Raw genomic sequence first — 18,012 nt, 5'->3', positions numbered from 1 at the left:
ATAGTTGTTCACTCCCAGAACAGGATCGGCGCCCTCGCGGAATTTTGACGGTACTTATTGCCAGCGTACATAGTAGATCAACGGACCTTATCCTAAGTACCTAGATATGCACAACACATCGTGCATCTTCACAATCTACGAACGAGTATGAGAATACATGGACTGGGCGACGAGGAGTCGCAGATTAGTACGATGAAACGCTCATCGACCTGGCCTACATTTCTCAGACGCAACCGTGTTGTGAAGTGCCAGCTAGATAAATGGAATATATCTTGATTCATATTTAATTTTTGGCTTTTGGCTTTTTTGATAATTATCTGTTAAACATAATATCCACCCCGCTACAAGGCAAGGTGTTCGCTTTAGATAGGATCCAATGTTGGATCCAATAGACATGATGGACATATATAGGACCTCTGACTCTTTCCACGCTATACAAGCTTTGTTGCTATGTCCCGGGGTGCAATGCCGGTTTTGTGAAGGCCAACACTATTCTACTTGACAGTTTTTGGACAAGGCTCTTGACTTCGCACAGGATTGCACTGTTCTCTCGAGTACGCAAACAGAGCCGCTGAGATTGTTGGGTGTTGTCGTGATCCTAACCTGCGTACAACATCCAGATTATCCGAATGCCATACAGCTCGGATCAAACAGATGACTGTTGCGTGACCTAGAAGCCCCTACTGTTCTGCTGCTGCTGCTTCGTGTTTCCTTTTTGCAGATCACCAAATGCCGCCTGAACTTGTTTCTTCAATTCCCGGTACGTCACAAGGAATGTAGACTGATGATCGCGGCTTGTGAGATAGATCTTCTCCTCAGTGCCAGCATCAAGCTTATTCAAACAGCTTATAATGTGTCCTAGGTCAAGGACTGGATTGCCGTGACTGTCAACCTGATGGAAAACATAATCTCTAAACAGCTTCAACGTATACCGGTGATCTGTTTCAGACCAATTGGGGTCACCGTCGAATTCGGGACGCTCATTGATTGTGCCCAATTTAGCCAGTAGTCGTACCAGTCGTCCATTCTCAAGCTCACGGCCTAGATGAATTGTTGCCTCATCATAAGCGTTGAACGATGCAACACACACGTCGTCTATATGAGTGGCTAAATCACAGATTAGCTGTTCAGCTGTTTTAAGCTGTGTTTGAGGTGCGCTTAGCAGCCAATCCACCCTTTCTCGTAAATCTGACGAATAGCTTCGACTGAATTGATCGAGAACCGCACGTAGGTCATGCGTGCTCCTCAGCGGGGTATTGGTGCCAATGCTAAGCATAAGTTTTCCGAGATGTAGAAAGTCCTCTTGTTGAAGGTCTTCCGTACGGCGATGCCCTTCAAATTGTATCACATCATAGATGGAGCATGCGCTCAGCCTGATGCGATTCTTATCTGTCAAGATCACTTTGCTGATATCAATACAACGTGCCGCTAGCTTTGCCTTATGTATCACCTTGAGTGCGCTTGACAGCTGTACAAGATAACTCCATAAAACTTTTTCTGGAACTGGCGCTGTACGGCTAAACCTATTAGTAGTAGTTGGGAAGTGATGCTCCGCTAGAGTTTTGGAGAGTGGATGGTAGTTGTGCACAAATATCAGAGAACTATCATTAAAGTCCCTGGTTGTGAAGGCTTCGACTGTTGTGACTATGTTTGGGTGTGTTATTTTTTTCCAGGAATTCACAGCCTTGATGGCATCCTCATTTGTCAACCGGAAGCCTTCAACAGGTCAGTGCGTGTAAACTATGAGGTGACTAAAACGGCTTACCTTCCACCCTCCTCAAACAATAAACATTGCCGTTCTTGCGAGAGTTTGCTTTCCATACCCATGTCGGAAGCCCAAAAATACCGGGTGCATTCTTAAGCTTGGTATCTAGTGGTACAAGGGAATGATATTGCTGGAGTGATGGGGATTGTACGCCCGGTTGACTGGCAAGAACCTGCCTGGCCGCCTCGGACCTTTTCTGCAAATCTTCCCTGAGGGATTCCGGTAGAAACAAATCAAATACCGCTCGTTGATAAGGCTGTAAGGTGTCTCGAATGGGCGCTAGTGGATAGTAAAGATGATATTGTAGCTGGAGGCAAACGAGTTAACCCGTCTGAAACTGTAAAAAAGTACCTTTTTCTCTTTGACTCACGGGCTGAGACGGGGTTGAGAATGTATTCTGAGCCCCATAATAGGACGCGCTAGCTCCGGCTAAAGGATTATGCTCTTCAGCATATGGGTTGTATTGGGAGGATTGGAGCCCTTGGGAGACATTCGTCATGAAAGGATCGAATCCGATGGGAGTCTCTGATGTCCCGTTCACAGCGTCCTGCTTTACGTAAGCCAATCATACCAGCAGTATGTCCTTGATTCAACGTACTACGGAGTTGATATCATAATGATTTTGAGTAAAATCTGTGAATTGGGTTGGCTTAAACAATGTCGTGCCAGTCTCATGTTGAAGAGAGGGTGATGTAGCTATTAAGTGTAAGCCTGGTTTGGGTTGCGGGATTGCTTGCAAGAGAGCCATACTAGTTGTCGTTGAGCCTCCTCGAGGAGTGAAAGGGGCCGCGCTGGTAGAAAACGTGCTCTTCTTGCTGCCAAGCTGTGCAGGAGTGAATGATGGAGAATCGACATTGAGTGATTTCTTAGGAAGACTGCTTGATGAATTAGTTATTTAGGTTTTAAAGAGTAAGTGCCCAGATGACTTTGTAGACCCTCAAAAGGAGTAGAATATAAGCGCTGATTGCCTGAGGATGCCAAGAAATAAATCATCCATGTTCCCGTCACCCAGGGAAAATTGTGCCGCTTGGAGGAGCTTCCGACTGTGGATAGTTGGAAAATGAAATACCATCACTGAGTACTGAGGATGGCGTGGTCTGCGTATTGCTCCTCCGAAGGGAAGGGATGATATAGGCAACTTCAGGAAGGCATTATTCATATTGTTCGTCGGTTGAAAACATAAAAAAGTCCTCAGGTTCCAGACCATATATATGCAGCATGGCTTCATCATATTCAGCAGATGACGGTGCTGGTGATTGATCTATCGGAGGCAGCACCACATTGAGAGGAGGATTCTCTGGGTTTTGTAGATGTTCAAGTATTGGGAATTGCAACTGTGGAGCACAATGTTGGGTAACAAATTCCGCAGCACCGGGATGGCTATTCGTCAAGGAAACAGAAAAGCGTTTCGATGATGATCTTCTTCTCAGAAACTGAAGAAGATAGTAGGTGGTTTTGTCCATTTCCTCTTCGGGGCTGTAATTCTGAGGAAAGGTAATTGGCAGTTTTCTGTGTTGCTAGCGAGAAAGTCGACGGACCGTGTTTAAACCATAATATCCTACATCTCCTAGCTGCATGGCCAGGTCAACTGGATCCACATAAGCAGGGAATCGGTCGAGATCAAGCTCGGCCGGTACCTCGGCGGTGCTCCTGCGGAATGATGGGAGCATAATTGAGCCGTGATCTTCAGAATCTAGAGCAGGACCAGCAATAATTCCGCATTGTGCAAGCCGCTGGCGGGCTTCCTGCTCAGTATATCTTATGTCTCCTAGCATCAGAACACCCTCTGGAGGTTGTTCATTAGATTCGGATTCTGAGCGAGATGCAGCTGGTTCATATGTCTGGTATGGCTGCTGGGCAGGCTGTGGCGGAGAACATGGGATGCTGGGAATTATGTCACTAGTCATAGCTAGGGAAGGACACTGATTCCCATCACCAGGCGTACTACCGCCAGGCTGTTCTAATTGCTGGGGAGGCCGCCCTCCTAGGTCTTCCTGATTTTGCGGTTCTTGCGTTCCTTGCATGTTGCATACAGCGATTCTTCGAGGTGGAAGGATAAAAGAACAGCCAAGTGGGGTCTAGAGTGGGCGAAAAGTTAACGTCTCGTGGCGATGTTCCCCTTCAATTGGTCGATATGGCACATTAACATGCTCAGCGGCTTAATGAATTTACCAATATGCTGAACCAAAATGTGCACGAAGTGTATTTCAAGTATTGAATGATTCCGAGTGACAACGGTGTATGGTTCAGAGGGCATATACAATGGCGAGGTCTCCAAAGATGGCAGAATCAGGATGCCAGGTTGTCGACTGGGCAGTACAGCATTTTATTTAGGAAATCCGAGACCAAGCCCTGAGGTAGGGGCGAGCAGTTGTTGGAAACAGCCAGCCAGCAGTGTCAGAGTTACGGGAGGCGCTATCCAAAGGCATTGACCCGACTTATAGTTCTCTTCCATTGACCGTAGCAGGAACAAGGGAGACGCGTGTTTGGGAGAGGGGGCAGAACAGGCGGATAGAAAGAGGAATGACGACTTACTTATCATTGGGGCTATTGGAGTTTTTATTCTGATCATGATTGAAGGCGCAACCCTGATCTTCGTAGCGACAGTGGCCGTATATCAGTACATTTCGACAAAGCGTATCTTTTGAATCTGCAGGAACCAGCGAGGGCTCAATTAGACCAATGCTAAGAAAGCAGCAATGCCGCCAAAGCAGATGCCGATTAATTAGGACTGCTCACCACGTGTTTTGGGCCTGGGAGATGCCATCTGTCTACCCTGGCTGGTAGTTCCAAACCTAGTACTCGACATGGTTGCGGTAAGAAAAGAGGATGAAACTGTCTAATCGTCTAGATGCCACGAACCTAGGCTGGAAAGCCTATGCACGACCGCCCTATCCGACACAACGGCCGCGGTCTATCTATCCAGCGTGGGTGACTGCAAGCAAGGTAGATTGGGAGGCGAAGAGGCGGAGGCGAAACGGGCGACGACAGGTGCTATAGGAATAGCGTAATTGTCGCATTGGTGTGTGCGGGCAGAAGCAAGATAGTGTTGTGGCCGGCCGGAACCGATGTCCTGGGAGGCAACGCAGGGAGGATAAGGTGAGGTACTAAGCACCTCAAAGCGGTGCCATTTCCGACGTCTTCGTGAAGCAGTCCACCCATAGAAACCAGCCCCAGCGTCAAGCGCAGCGGATGGGGAGAGGTTGTGAGAAGGCAGACGTGAGCGGCGACGGTGGCCAAGTCGGATCAAGGACCGAGGATCGAGAGTAAAAGACGAAATGATGGGACGGCGCTGGGAGTCAATTGTTGATTGGAAAGCAAGGCGCAGACTATACAGATATTGGAGCCATATAGGTGGTATAGGTGGTATGTGTGGTATATATGTGATGTCTGTGATGTCTGTGATGTCTGCGTGATGTATGTGCGTACCTATAATGAATGGATTTGTACAGGCGTGGTAGTGGGAGGTGTCAGTGAAGACGCGTGTATATCGTGTATATCGTGTATATCGAGTGACGGGAGGCGGCAGCAAGACAGGAGAAGCCGAGTCGCTGCGTACACGATACCCAGGTAAGAAGAATGGATGCAGCCGGCGACGAGCACTGCACTCGGAAGCACTGACTGAAAGGCGAGGCGAGGCGAGGCGAGGCGAGACAAGGCGGCGGGCACGAGTTGCGGTGCACCGTGCAGGAGGTGGTGGGAGTGGTGGGAGTGGTGGGATGACGGGCGGAATGCCTCTCGCACAGGCCGCGGATTGGTCGGCCGCCCGGTCGGCGGTCTGGTCCCAGGGCACAGCGCCAAGGTCTACCTACCTGGTAGGTAGGTACATACCTATTATGTAAGTATGTACAACTAGAGTCAATTATCAATCCAACTTCTTCAAGTGGCATCACACTAAGCCTACCTAGGACATACTATGAAAACTTACCGGGGCCGCCTCCAACGAATAACTAGGTACCTACTCTAGTCTAGGTAGGTAGGTACCTGTATCTCGGAAAGTATAAATGTATTGAACTCGCCCCCAACATTTTCTCCATCTCCCGGTCAAAGTCATTCGGATCATGGGTCCGTGACAGGAGATACATATCCCATTACATTACGAAGGAATCAGCATAGAAACGAGTTCCTATACGCCGCTCATTGAGAGACGCCGCTCCATTCTAGCACTCCATTCGCAAAAAAGGGCCAATCGAGATGGCTTCGGCTTCGACGGTGCAGCGTACCTTCGCACCACTACAACGAACAGTCTCAACAGCCACGAGAGCCGCCCTCGCCTCGCGTTCCTATGCCACAATCCCTAGTAGTACTCCCAGCACGCCGTCCTCACAGCCTTCCGCCGCCTCTCGCCGGCCAACATACTTCAAAGACACATCCTTAGCTTCGCTCGACGAATTTCTGCCCACATCCAACCCCGCCGCAGCCTTGTCACCAAGCGATGCCTACACTCTGCGCACCGCCGAGGTTGGTCCTGCGTCAAACCGCCGGACCATCACACGGCTCCCTGAATGGTTGAAGACTCCCATTCCCGCAGGCAATGATAACTACAAGAAGATCAAGAAAGACCTGCGCGGCTTGAACCTGCACACCGTCTGTGAGGAAGCCCGGTGCCCCAATATCTCCGACTGTTGGGGTGGGGATAACAAGAATGCCGCCACCGCTACCATCATGCTCATGGGTGACACATGTACTCGAGGCTGCCGCTTCTGCAGTGTCAAGACCAATCGAAAACCCGCCCCCCTGGACCCTCATGAACCCGAGAACACTGCCGAGGCCCTCGCCCGGTGGGGCCTGGGTTATGTCGTCCTGACTACCGTCGATCGAGATGACTTGGCCGACGGCGGCGCCAGGCACTTTGCCGAGACAATACGCCGCATCAAATCCAAGAAGCCCAGTCTTCTCGTTGAGGCGCTCACCGGTGATTTCATGGGTAACCTGGACATGGTTAAGATCGTTGCCGAGAGCGGTCTCGATGTCTTTGCCCACAATGTTGAGACAGTAGAGGCCTTGACACCGTATGTGCGGGACCGGAGAGCCACCTTCAGACAGAGTCTAAGTGTATTGGAACACGCCAAGAAGGTCAAGGGACCTGACAGCATCATCACCAAGACGAGCTTGATGCTTGGTTTGGGTGAGCAAGAACACGAGATCATGGACGCCCTGAGAGAACTCCGTAAGATCGGCGTCGACGTAGTTACTTTTGGCCAGTATATGCGGCCGACAAAGCGTCATCTCAAAGTAGAGAAGTACGTTACGCCTGTTGAGTTCGAGATGTGGCGGCAGCGCGCCGTCGACATGGGCTTCCTCTACGTGGCAAGTGGGCCCCTCGTTCGGAGTAGCTACAAGGCCGGTGAGGCCTTCATAGAGAACGTGCTGAAGAAGCGCGCTGGTGAGAAAGTTTCCGCGGGGCTAGCTGGAAAGCTAGAAGATGCAATAGCGGGTGATGATATCCTAAAGATTGAATCAGCGTAGGCGTACTTGAGTTACATGGCTTATCGCCCAATCGCTCTAGCCTCGGCCCTGTATATGTCTACATTCAACGAGTTTTGTATATTTTAATGTTTGGGGTAGCTGGACTAAGGGGCATCGGCGTCTCGTGCATAGATCACTTCTAAACCCGCATGGCTGGCGTAATGGAATCCTTTCAACTAGGATGCTAAGGACATATAGATATCAATTCAACCTCACGTTCCTACATCTTTGAATTTCACTCACCTCCTACCCGTCACCGTGCACTAACAGATTATCTCCCCTGTCCTTTGTCCTTGATTGTCCAAATACAGTGGCTTGATTCTGTGCAGCCTTTCTTAAGCTGAATAGTACAGACAGACATACATAGATACATCTTTCGTATTGGGTAACCTAACAGTAACAAGGTGAGACTGTGAGACGCTTGACCGTTCACTTAGCAAAGGGGCCCAAAATGGTGGTTGTATCATTGATATTGTATGATAAAGAGCGACACTCATATACCACAGAGCACCGAATTCTGGACGTTCACCAATCCCCTTGATCAGATGGCTTTAACAGGACACAACGCCTAGCACAGATCATGGGCACAGCCCAGCTGAGGACGAGATTGGCTATCTATGTGACATATGAGCTAACCTGTTACTATTGTAGGTTGAAGCAAGATCCAGTCTAATGAAAGACTAGGAAAGAGAGAGCTAAAGGCAAGAAGTGGACAGTGAAAACAACAAGATCAACGAGTCAAAAAGCAAGAGACTGTTCTACAAGCTCAAAACATCATGGTTTTAGACTTAGCAGTTATTAATGCGAAAGTATCAGAGTCAGATTCCTAAATGGAGCAAGTAATTCCTACGCAGTATATTTATTATATACGATAATAGTACGGTTCAGCACGGCTTGAATGCTTAATCTACTTCTATTCTGTCGTAGTCTAGTTCTTTACTTGGTGGCATGTATTCTCTAATACGTGATTTGATACGCCGTTCTTAACTCCTCTACGCAGGACTGTTTCTTGCATCATTTAGGTATTTTCCCCCCTTGCAACTTATGCTAGCCATCGTCTGCTGTCCCGCCCTTGTTCAGGGTCGAGAAACCCGTTGGCGGTCCTTTTCCAAGCAATCGGCCTCGGTCCATCTTCTTTCACAGCATCAGGCTGATCTTCTATCTTTGGGCTATCCTCATATCTTCCACGTCTTGGCAGCTTCGAGGCCTTCCGCAAAAGCGCCCAGTTTCCCATCGATAGCGAAGCCTTGGGTCTCCAAGCGTCTGCACTCTGCAAAAAGGTCCTTAAATGGAACCCAGAAACACTCGATAAACTCGCCATCCTCTAGCTGTGGCTTGGGGTTCTTGTTTTCCTCCTTTTCGGCTTCGACCTTGATTTGTATCATGAATGTAGTCGAGCTAAGGGGTGGATGAGATTAGCCTGAAGAGTGTAGGGTGAGGCGAACTCAAATGGTTATGTTACCTTGACGACGCAGGAGCTAGTGCATTAATGTCAACGTGTGAGATTGAGAAATCTATGCGTACATTCCACAATATAAAGAGCACTCACAACTGAAGAACATGGGACGCTGGGCGGCCCGCTCGTGCACAACTTCGCCCACATAGCCTGTCTCTTCCCTAAGCTCACGAAGAGCCGCCTCCTCAACCGTTTCACCCTCGTCGACGAGGCCCGCTGGAAACTCAACGACAAGTTTACCCGCGGGCGCTCGGAACTGTTTCTCGAGTAGGAGCTCTGCACCAGTGGGTAGCTCACGGACGGCAAGCATCTGCACCGCGTCTACCAAACTCGTCTTGGGCCGCGTTGGACGCCGCGTCCCCTCCCATGTACGGACTTGTCCATTCTGATCTTCGTATGTAATCCTAACGGGAATAGTCGCAATCAGATCTAGTCAATACGCTAGGAGTCGCGAGTTGTTCTTGATGCCTGGGCCGCCGGCAGGTGTTTCTTAGCCACACACTCACTTAACTAAGTTGATCCACCTCGCATCCTTGTTTTCCTACATTTGACGCAGGTTAGCTCTTATAGCCGGGTCCCAGTTACTGTTCTATTTTTACATACAAGGAGCTCCGTAGAGATGACTTTCGCGATCCGGCCCGACATTTTATATCGTGATAATGATTGTCGAGACGACATAAATGGTGCAGGTCAGTTTCGATGCATGTCAACATATACACCAAGTAGTACTACACCGCCACAAGTGGCTGAGCATCTTAGTAGAAGGTAGGTATTAAGTAGGTACCTAATGTAGGTAACAACAAAAAGAAACATTTGGAAGCAAGTCAGAAACAATATAGCTCAAAATCATCAATATGGCCAATTTCTAATAGGAATAATCGCTTGGTAAGAAAGAGCTGCTATATACATACTTCATAGCCAACAGCAGCGTCTTTGCGCCAACCCAGTGTGGCTATTATTGACTAAGAGTTGAGTATTGTTGTTCTGCTAGGAACGACAATACATCTACGGTTCCAGCAACTAAATGTTATTCCATATCATCCCTGCTGCCCTTGTTACTGCTCTTGTACCCTTTCGCCCGTTAAGGCGAAGGGTAGGTGTTGTTTATGTATCCGAAACGGCTGAGTAGCTTATCGTCGCAGTATCTGGTGGACACATTTTACACAGTAAGGTTTTGCTCCAGAAGTCTACGATCATTTGTGACGGGCTGCGTAGATTCTGATATGTGACCCGATCCCAATCGCAGCTACCCAGCTCATCAGCTTAAGCTTAAGCAAGCTTAAGCAAGCTGGCAATGATTTGCTAGGATTCAGTGTAGAAACTGATTCCGAGAAGTAAAGGGAGAGAGCGTGGCTGGGTTCTCGATGCTCTCTGAATGCCATCCCCACTGGAGCCGAACAGATGGGATTAGGTCGTCGAAAACCGTTATATGGTCTCATTAGCCTCTGCAAATGAGCAAAGGCCATATCAGCATCTGTTTCTCTGTTCCGCAGCAGGCGACCACCCCCTAGTATCCTTCAATCAACACCAAAGCCGAGCTGAAAAGCCAACTTATCGTCAACCAGCCTAAAACCTCCAGCGTCTTCTGAGTTTTTTCCAACGCCTCATTATACCCTTCCATTTTTGGCAACGGTACCTTGTTGGCGGTAACAGGTTTATCATCTTTGCCCCAGAAGTCCAATAGATACGCTCTGGCAGCATAGACACCAACTGCCAGCACAGGTGATGCCAGATACCGCACAAGCATGCCGTACGAAGCCCCTCCGATGGTCAGCAACACAGAAACAGTGAAGGAGGAGAGGATGGCGATGGCGCCTGCAGCCTGCGTCGTGCGCGTCTTATGTAACTGGCGCTGAACCTCGCTGGAGATTTTGGCGAGCTTCTTGGTGGCGTCCTCGTACTCTATTAGTCTGGTGATGGCGACTTGGCATTGCATCGCGCCATATGCGGCGAGGGCCGTCTGAACCACATGAACTGTCTTCAGGAGCATTGCGACGAAGGTTTGACAAGTTAATTCTTGAAAGGGTCAAATAACATGTGTTTCTGACAAATGGTGAATGTGATAATTATGTAGTACTACCTATCTCAATAGACAAAAGTAGGCAAGGTTAATTTGTGACTGCCTACATTGACTTGAGTTTGAGCACGTGGGGAAGCAACTGGCTATCAATAGCATCATGACGTCACCGACACATTGAGTAAAAGAACAACAGATCTCAGCAACCTCAGCTACAGGTACCTACAATATGTAAGTTAAGTCGTGCACCCATGCCTGGCGAATTAAACGGCGAAAATATAAAATGGAGCTTTTGAATGACGATGAAAGGCAAGAAGCAAATATACAGCCCGGCTCAGTTATCTGTTTGGCCTCGCCGACGAATGTGTCTAACAAATCATCCGGCGCTCACAGAGCAATGGAAGGAGGGTCTATGCTCTTCAAGTACAGGTAGAGTAAAGTGACTGTTGAGATATTGAAACGTGGAACTTTGCATTATTTGTTTCCTAAACCTAGTTCTTAGAAATAGAATATACCTGTTAAGTGAAATTGATATTCTACAGAAAATTTATGACGGAAAACATGAATGGAAATACTACCTCAGTAGGCGAGCTACTGGTAATGTTTGAGTTTTGTTAGCTACAGTCTACATATTTTGGAATAATTACGACGGATCTTTCTTATACGGATATAGCTACTTTTTAAATAGTAGACGCCCCTCATCCTTGTGCGATCCAGTGTAGTTAAGTTTCTGATTCCATTTGGTAACCCTCAAACTATTTATGTCACCAATATTATAAATCATAACGTCTGATGACATGCGTCACTTATACAACGAATCATTCCGGACAGGAGCTAACCAAGACCTTTTCCTTCTTATCTAACACAGAGGTGTGATTTCACCCGAGCGCAACTCATTGCCAACTAGGTCAGACACTTCTTCCCACCGCTCTAACGTATCAGCCTCAGCATCGAATGCATAAAGCCATCTATTTCGAATCTTGAGAGACTCGGGGTCTATGTCCACGCCATCGTCGACGTTCTTAAGGGCACTATGCCACCGATCACGAAGATCCTCGCCGTTTCTTTGACTTTGTCTTGTGCGCGCAAACCGAAGTTTCTCGTACGTCCTCGTCTGTACAACTTTGCGCATTACTAACCCGATTCTATCGACAGGACTCTGCTATATATTTGCTCCATGCTTCTTCAGAAGTGTACTTACAGCAAGTGGTACGTTTCCCTTCCCTGCTAGCTTCAAGCATACTGCAAGCACTGCAGCGCTCTCCGCTGCCTGGCTGGCCCCTTGCGCGCTTGTAGGCAGATGCGGACTGTTTACCGATAGAATCAGTTATCACTGGAAAGAGTGAGGGTTCAACTTATGTCTGGGAGCATGCCGAAGAAATAAGGCCCGGGACCTGCCCAAGGTGAAATAAATGACTCCGGGGACTAACTGGCAGCTATCGCCCAGGAGTGCGATTCTATGGCTTCTGGGTGACACCCACGTCGGCAATGGGTCACGATAACAGATCTTCCAGTCTAGACATGATGGCGTCTTGGCCACTTCGCGCTGTTAGAAATCTATACTGTTGAATAAAGGAAACATGTGTTTTCCAACGCAGAGAGTGAATGGATGAATAGGATGCCCTTTACCGGCCGCACGAATTCGAGGGTCTACTGTTGCCGTTACGCGTGCCACATCTTCTAGGTCACCCTCTTGGAACCACTAATGCTCTCGATGTCAGTGATCATGCTTATCACGTCCATAGGTACTTCGGCATCGTGAATGACGCTACCCAGGACGAATTCTGACAGGACTAAACTATCAAAGCCTCATACAAGTCGACGATATAGGGATGGAAAAAAGAAAAAGAAATGTTATGCTTACCGACTCCCTAATCTCCATGTCTGCCTCATGCGACAGCTTTCGAGTGACGATCCAGTTAAATTCATCCCCGTTACGGACTGTGCATATATCTTCAATCAGTAACGTTGCTCACTCGAGATAATACCATGCATCACTAAAGTGACACAGGGGCTCAGGCAAGACTGATGCTAGGTTTTCTTACGAGTATTTTGTACTAGATGTGTGTCTTCCCCGATCCTAATAGTGTGAGCTCCAGGCTTAGCAAGGTAGGTTCGCTTCAACAGCATACATGATGCCTAGTCGAATGCCGTTCACCATTTAAGGGTTTATTCGTACCATATATTGACGCAGTCATGATCAACAAATTCTCTGCATAACGGGTCCTCTTTCAGGTGTGTGCCTGGGAAGTATGCCCGATAGCAAGAGTATCCGGTACTCTTCGGGGCGTCCGCGAACCCAAGAACTTGTTCTCTGGCCCGCGATTTAATACCGTCAGCACCAATAATGATATCGGCCGGGACTCTGGTGCCGTCGCTTAGCACAATAGCCGGTGGACGTCCCGCTTCGTCTTCGTAGTCTGTTACTTCGCAGCCCATACGGATACCGATACCAGCATCTTGCACCGCTGAAAGAAAAGCGGAATGATAGTCACCTCTGTGCCCGATATAGCCGGCCATGTCCATTAGAGGCTGCGACGCTAAGATCTTGCCATCGTGCCATCGCCGGATTTGCATGTCTGTGGCTTGATTGCCGATCCTTGTTAGCCTATTGTATAAGTCACGCCCTCCCCACCGCTCGAGGAGCTTGAGTGCATTCTCGCCGAGGCCGAGCGAGTCACCAAGACGTCGAAACGCTCGTAGCCTCTCATAAATGATCACTGAGTGACCATGGTGCTTCAGCGCAAGAGCACATGCACACCCACCAAGCCCAGCGCCCACTACAATCGCTGAACCATATTGTAAGCATGAAGCGACAAATGGTGGTATTGTTGGCTCATTGCCTACCGCTTATTTGACTTTGCGAAGTATTATCATTCATACTGGTCGGTGAACACTGAACTGACAAGGTGATTGCCGCCGAGCAAGACTGTACTTCTGAACCTCATCGGTTGTCTATAGCTACAAATATACAACCCTGCAGAGGCACTCTGTTATCTGCCGAGGGGTAGTCATCCGTAAACCCCGCGCTGGCTGTGCCGAATGTTGGGGAACTTGGAGAACTTCATGGTGGGTATTATACACATGCTATTAGATCATCCTCATCTCGCTAGTAGCTAGTTGTGCGGTTTGGGCCTTTTTCCAACTACTACGGGATTGGTATATTCATAGACTAGCAGCAAAGGGAAGGCCAAAGGTTACTGGGTTCAATAAAACAAGTGGCTTCACATAACCTCGGTTAGGCACATGTGTGCCCATGTTCGTGCCCCCATCTCAGTTCAGTCCATTTTTTCCCTCACCGCATCTCCCATATCCTTCGCAAGCCAGATAATCCGATGAAAAGCGCTTCATCAGTCCTGATTGTTCTGCTTCCCTGAGCCGGCAATATGTTAACCCAGTGATCGAATAACTCCTTGGTGCGCCCCCTCGCAATACCCATATCTTGCAATGCTGGGTCATTCTCGGCGGCATACTCGAGACCACGGGGCCCACCAAAGACAACAAGAAGGTGATTGAAGTTAGATACGTCTTTCTTCTTCTTCTCAGGAAAGGCCTCGGGTATCGGCAAGCCGCGTTCCGATGTGCCGATGCTCAGATCGTATCCTCCATCGTAGCTGCACTCTTCAAACACGGCGGCGAGCGATTTGCACCGTCGTACACTGTAGCCCCAATAGTAACCTCCTTCAGTTCTAGGAGTAGCTGGGTCTACGGGTTCGCCAATTGACCAGTCGTTCTCATCGATTTGGAGGGTAATACGGGTCTTGGGCGGGACGTCGTGACTGATGGTGACGGGAGTCTTGCGACCAACATCTACGAGGGTACCAGACCCGTTTGCTGGCGTGCCCGAGGTAGTGACACCCTCACAGTAGGGGAGCCAATCCGTATGATGAGGATGAGAAGGGATATCGAGGCTCGCCATGAGGCCGGCGGCTTTGAGATTGGGATGCAAGGGGAGTAGAGTGCGGCGCATGAAAGGCGGCATCTCCAAATATTGTAAGAGATGATCAAGATAACCACACGGATCAACATCGCCGGTGTAGCCTGAAGGATCTATGTTTGTAGGACGTGACTCGATAGGAGAGTCATCAAAGATGACAATCTCGTCTATCCCAAATACGGCCAGCGCGCGGGCAATATGTGATACAACACCCGTCCGTTGATCATCACGACGACACCTATGGTTGGGGTCAATGACATTGCCATTGCCATATGAGATACAGGTGAGAGGTGTGACTTACGTAGATAATACACTTCCCGGTACAGCCACAGTCACGGTCCATTCCCTGCCAGCCGAGGGTTTGAAGAAAGCAGTTGGCTTGGAAGTATCTACATAGTCCCCTTCCCTCGTAATCCGACGTTTCTGAGACGAGTTAGCGGGGCGAAAGCAGGTAGCTGAGCTGTATGAGTGAGGAAGCGCATGACGATGAGCTGGTTAATTTACCTTTTGCCTATCCTGATCATAGTAAGCCATGTCGCCGAGATAGGTATAATGACCAAGAATGAGAATTATAAGCACGCCAAATAATAGCTTTTTAGGTCTTGATATATGAGAATACTGCTGGTCAAATTGGGTGGACGAGGTTCAATCAAAGCAAACTTGGGAAAGTTGTGCCGGCAGAATTGTAACCACTTTGCTCACCACCTACCTACCTAGTCCACCATAGATACATATTAGGTACCTAGCTACATACTACCTAAGTATGCAGGTGCAGGTAGCGTACCGTACCTAAGTAAGAGGTAAGGGTCGTTGGTGGGCATCTAGGCACCCCTGTACTGTACTGTAAGTTCCTAGGCAGGCACTAGGTAGGTAAATGTACTGTACCTACCTACCTACGGTACCTTAGGTAACCTTAGCGAGTACCTAGGCTTGAACGTTAAGGCAAGATGTCATTGTCCTTTCCCCACCAGACTTCCAACATTTACATGCAGCTAACACTCTGCCTCTTGTCCACTCCAGCTCACATTGATTCGATATCGACCTCAATCAAGCTCACCCAATAACCCCCCTCTTCAAACAGAACACCGAGAGTTTTGCGCATACATAGGACATTCAGAACGGGACAAGATGAGCGGAACGGTGAACATTGCCTCGTCGGGCGAGTGGCAGCGCATTCTGTCGTCCTCTACCATTGTCATCACCGACTGTAAGTCGATTCGGAGCAGTCTCCGCCAGCATTGCATGCCCGTGGTCCCGTAACAGACGTGCTTACCCATTCGCGTCCCATCTCATAGTCTATGCCGACTGGTGTGGCCCTTGCAAGATGATTGCGCCCGTCTTCGAGTCCCTGTCCACCAAATTCTCCAAGCCTGGCAAGATTACCTTCTGCAAAGTCAACGTCGACAACCACCAGTCCATCGCTCAGTCCCACGGTGTCACCGCGATGCCCACCTTTCTCATCTTCCAGAATGGCTCCGTTATCGAGACCATCCGGGGCGCCAACCCTCCGGCTCTTACTGCAGCCGTCGAGAAGGCCGTCAAACTGGCTGGCACTGCCGCTCCAGGCGCATCTTTCGCTATGCCCGGTCGCACACTAGGTGGCGGAAGCGCCAGCAGCAATACGCCAGCTCGCCGGAGCGGAAACACCCTCGGCAGCCAGTCGTGGACCAATTTCAGTGCCTTCAACTTTTTAAACGCGCTGCTTACCTTCTTTGGGCTCTACATTGTGTCCTTGCTATCGGTACGCCCCCACGCTGTGTCTCTGGATGAGATTCCGAACGACTATCTCCATTGTGTTGATTTACACTTTGTTAACCGGACTTTAGTTTGATCCCTATAAAGCTGCCGAGCGTTCCGATTTTAACCTCAACAAGCCGAGAGCACCGCCTGAGCCCATCCGGTTAGGTGGTAGCAGGTCAGCCGGGGGAGCAAGCGCAGGTCGCCCGACTGGTGGTGTCCGGACTTTGGCCGACCTCGGTAGCAACTAATAGGACTATGAGGAGCGACAGTGTCACCTTTGATCCCGTGGCTAGCTGGAAGTAAGTTGTTATTGGTACTTGTGTATGGACATTATAAGGCGTACACAGGCAGGCGTTACATAAGTGGGTATATAGCGTGTCTGAATTCTGTGATTATCTCTATGCAAAGTTTTCTGGTATCGTTTAGCATGGGGTAGGCAATTAATTTCTTGTGCTCATGGAACCCATGGAATTCATGGTAGCTCACAAGCTCTTTCGCCTTCCAATAGCTATCAGGGCTCCCGTCTCAGTCAAGCTATTTACTCCTAGGACTAGAAACTCACTTTTTTGAGGCTGTGACTGTAGAAGGAAGTTATTCTTTACTGCTCCAGAATTGACCATATTACATGTCATTGCGATAATGTCTTCTGGAGCAAACGGTTGCTTGGTAACTCGGTTGTCTTCTGTCCATCTTACTTGTAGCAAGCACGAGTGCTAATTCGGAACGCTTCCTACGTGTAGATAAGAGACCAAGCCAAGATATTCGTTATGCCTCACGTAGGCTATTAATATTGCCTACGGGTAACATATCTAAGTAGGTACGGAGTTTGGAAAGGAATCCGAGTATCGGGGCGTACCTAGCTGATAGGTAAGTACACTTACTAGGTTCTAGGCTTAGCGCATATAATTATGCATTGTTTTATAACGCATCTCCCACTTGACCTGGCCACCCAATTGACCTGGCTACATTTTTAACCTTCGTACACGCATTTGAAAATATCTCAACAACTATTCGTACGATTAACTTAAACTAATTTGAATCTGAATCGTTAAACGTTTCTACAACATTTTCGTAAGTTTGCATATTATAGCTAGGTTTGCCGCAAGCCCTATAACGCCGGGTACAAATCTCCTTCCTCCTCGTATAACGATTACCTTAACGTACGATGCAATTTTCTACTTTAAAAATACCCCATACCTTTATTTAATCCTTAATATCTTTAATAATAAAAGATCCTCTATTTTATAATCTAATTCTTTTTATATAGCGATATTTATTAAGCTTATAATTTACTTTATAAAAGCTTTTAACCTTCCCCTTTAATAATATAAAATAATATATAATATTAATTATATTATATATAATTTAGCTTAACCCTTTAATAATAAATATAAAAAAGTTATTTTAATATTATATAATTCTTAATTTAATATATTTAAAAAGGGAATTAACTTTAATTAAATTATTTAAAATTATAATTATATAAGGATTAAATAGTATTAAGAATAAAGGGTTAATTTAAAGTATAATTAAATAATTTAATTAATTAATAATATAATTTAAATTATATAGCATTAAACTTATTCCTTTAAATCCCTTTTATATATTATTTAAAATAATTGCTTTAT

The 18,012-nt window shown here is 47.8% G+C and overlaps 7 protein-coding genes across 7 annotated transcripts; 2 read left to right on the top strand and 5 right to left on the bottom strand.

Moving 5' to 3' along the window:
- Window positions 1–7: 7 nt before the first annotated feature.
- F5B22DRAFT_577415 (uncharacterized protein) lies at window positions 8–2,607 on the bottom strand. The gene is made up of 4 exons (XM_047973220.1): window positions 2,364–2,607; window positions 2,136–2,312; window positions 1,766–2,072; window positions 8–1,716 (listed from the first exon to the last, which is right to left on the bottom strand). Exons 1-4 carry the CDS (start codon window positions 2,511–2,513, stop codon window positions 671–673), a joined length of 1,680 nt encoding a protein of 559 aa, XP_047824891.1. The 5' UTR covers window positions 2,514–2,607; the 3' UTR covers window positions 8–670.
- A 3,116-nt stretch (window positions 2,608–5,723) lies between these two features.
- Window positions 5,724–7,459, top strand: F5B22DRAFT_630913 (lipoic acid synthetase). Its single transcript, XM_047976584.1, has one exon. It carries the CDS (start codon window positions 5,960–5,962, stop codon window positions 7,232–7,234), a length of 1,275 nt encoding a protein of 424 aa, XP_047824890.1. The 5' UTR covers window positions 5,724–5,959; the 3' UTR covers window positions 7,235–7,459.
- A 621-nt stretch (window positions 7,460–8,080) lies between these two features.
- F5B22DRAFT_630911 (NUDIX domain-containing protein) lies at window positions 8,081–9,366 on the bottom strand. Its single transcript, XM_047976583.1, has 5 exons — window positions 9,294–9,366; window positions 9,197–9,231; window positions 8,784–9,094; window positions 8,697–8,712; window positions 8,081–8,632 (listed from the first exon to the last, which is right to left on the bottom strand). Exons 1-5 carry the CDS (start codon window positions 9,333–9,335, stop codon window positions 8,410–8,412), a joined length of 627 nt encoding a protein of 208 aa, XP_047824889.1. The 5' UTR covers window positions 9,336–9,366; the 3' UTR covers window positions 8,081–8,409.
- A 180-nt stretch (window positions 9,367–9,546) lies between these two features.
- F5B22DRAFT_630907 (uncharacterized protein) lies at window positions 9,547–10,847 on the bottom strand. The gene has a single exon (XM_047976582.1). It carries the CDS (start codon window positions 10,678–10,680, stop codon window positions 10,198–10,200), a length of 483 nt encoding a protein of 160 aa, XP_047824888.1. The 5' UTR covers window positions 10,681–10,847; the 3' UTR covers window positions 9,547–10,197.
- Window positions 10,848–11,566: 719 nt separating this feature from the next.
- On the bottom strand, window positions 11,567–13,588 carry F5B22DRAFT_640465 (salicylate hydroxylase; the record flags this gene model as incomplete). Its single annotated transcript, XM_047977858.1, has 8 exons — window positions 11,567–11,821; window positions 11,909–12,014; window positions 12,138–12,246; window positions 12,337–12,409; window positions 12,572–12,648; window positions 12,753–12,787; window positions 12,887–13,496; window positions 13,555–13,588. 8 exons carry the CDS (start codon window positions 13,586–13,588, stop codon window positions 11,567–11,569), a joined length of 1,299 nt encoding a protein of 432 aa, XP_047824887.1.
- A 207-nt stretch (window positions 13,589–13,795) lies between these two features.
- Window positions 13,796–15,330, bottom strand: F5B22DRAFT_577189 (DUF171-domain-containing protein). The gene is made up of 3 exons (XM_047973219.1): window positions 15,149–15,330; window positions 14,946–15,067; window positions 13,796–14,882 (listed from the first exon to the last, which is right to left on the bottom strand). Exons 1-3 carry the CDS (start codon window positions 15,176–15,178, stop codon window positions 14,003–14,005), a joined length of 1,032 nt encoding a protein of 343 aa, XP_047824886.1. The 5' UTR covers window positions 15,179–15,330; the 3' UTR covers window positions 13,796–14,002.
- Window positions 15,331–15,625: 295 nt separating this feature from the next.
- On the top strand, window positions 15,626–17,276 carry F5B22DRAFT_630887 (thioredoxin-like protein). Its single transcript, XM_047976581.1, has 3 exons — window positions 15,626–15,851; window positions 15,940–16,385; window positions 16,471–17,276. Exons 1-3 carry the CDS (start codon window positions 15,773–15,775, stop codon window positions 16,630–16,632), a joined length of 687 nt encoding a protein of 228 aa, XP_047824885.1. The 5' UTR covers window positions 15,626–15,772; the 3' UTR covers window positions 16,633–17,276.
- The last annotated feature ends 736 nt before the right edge of the window (window positions 17,277–18,012 follow it).

Source organism: Xylaria bambusicola, assembly GCF_022495145.1.
Source record: "Xylaria bambusicola strain CBS 139988 unplaced genomic scaffold F5B22scaffold_94, whole genome shotgun sequence".
Taxonomy (NCBI): Eukaryota; Fungi; Ascomycota; class Sordariomycetes; order Xylariales; family Xylariaceae; genus Xylaria; species Xylaria bambusicola.
This window is presented reverse-complemented; position numbering and strand designations above follow the sequence as displayed.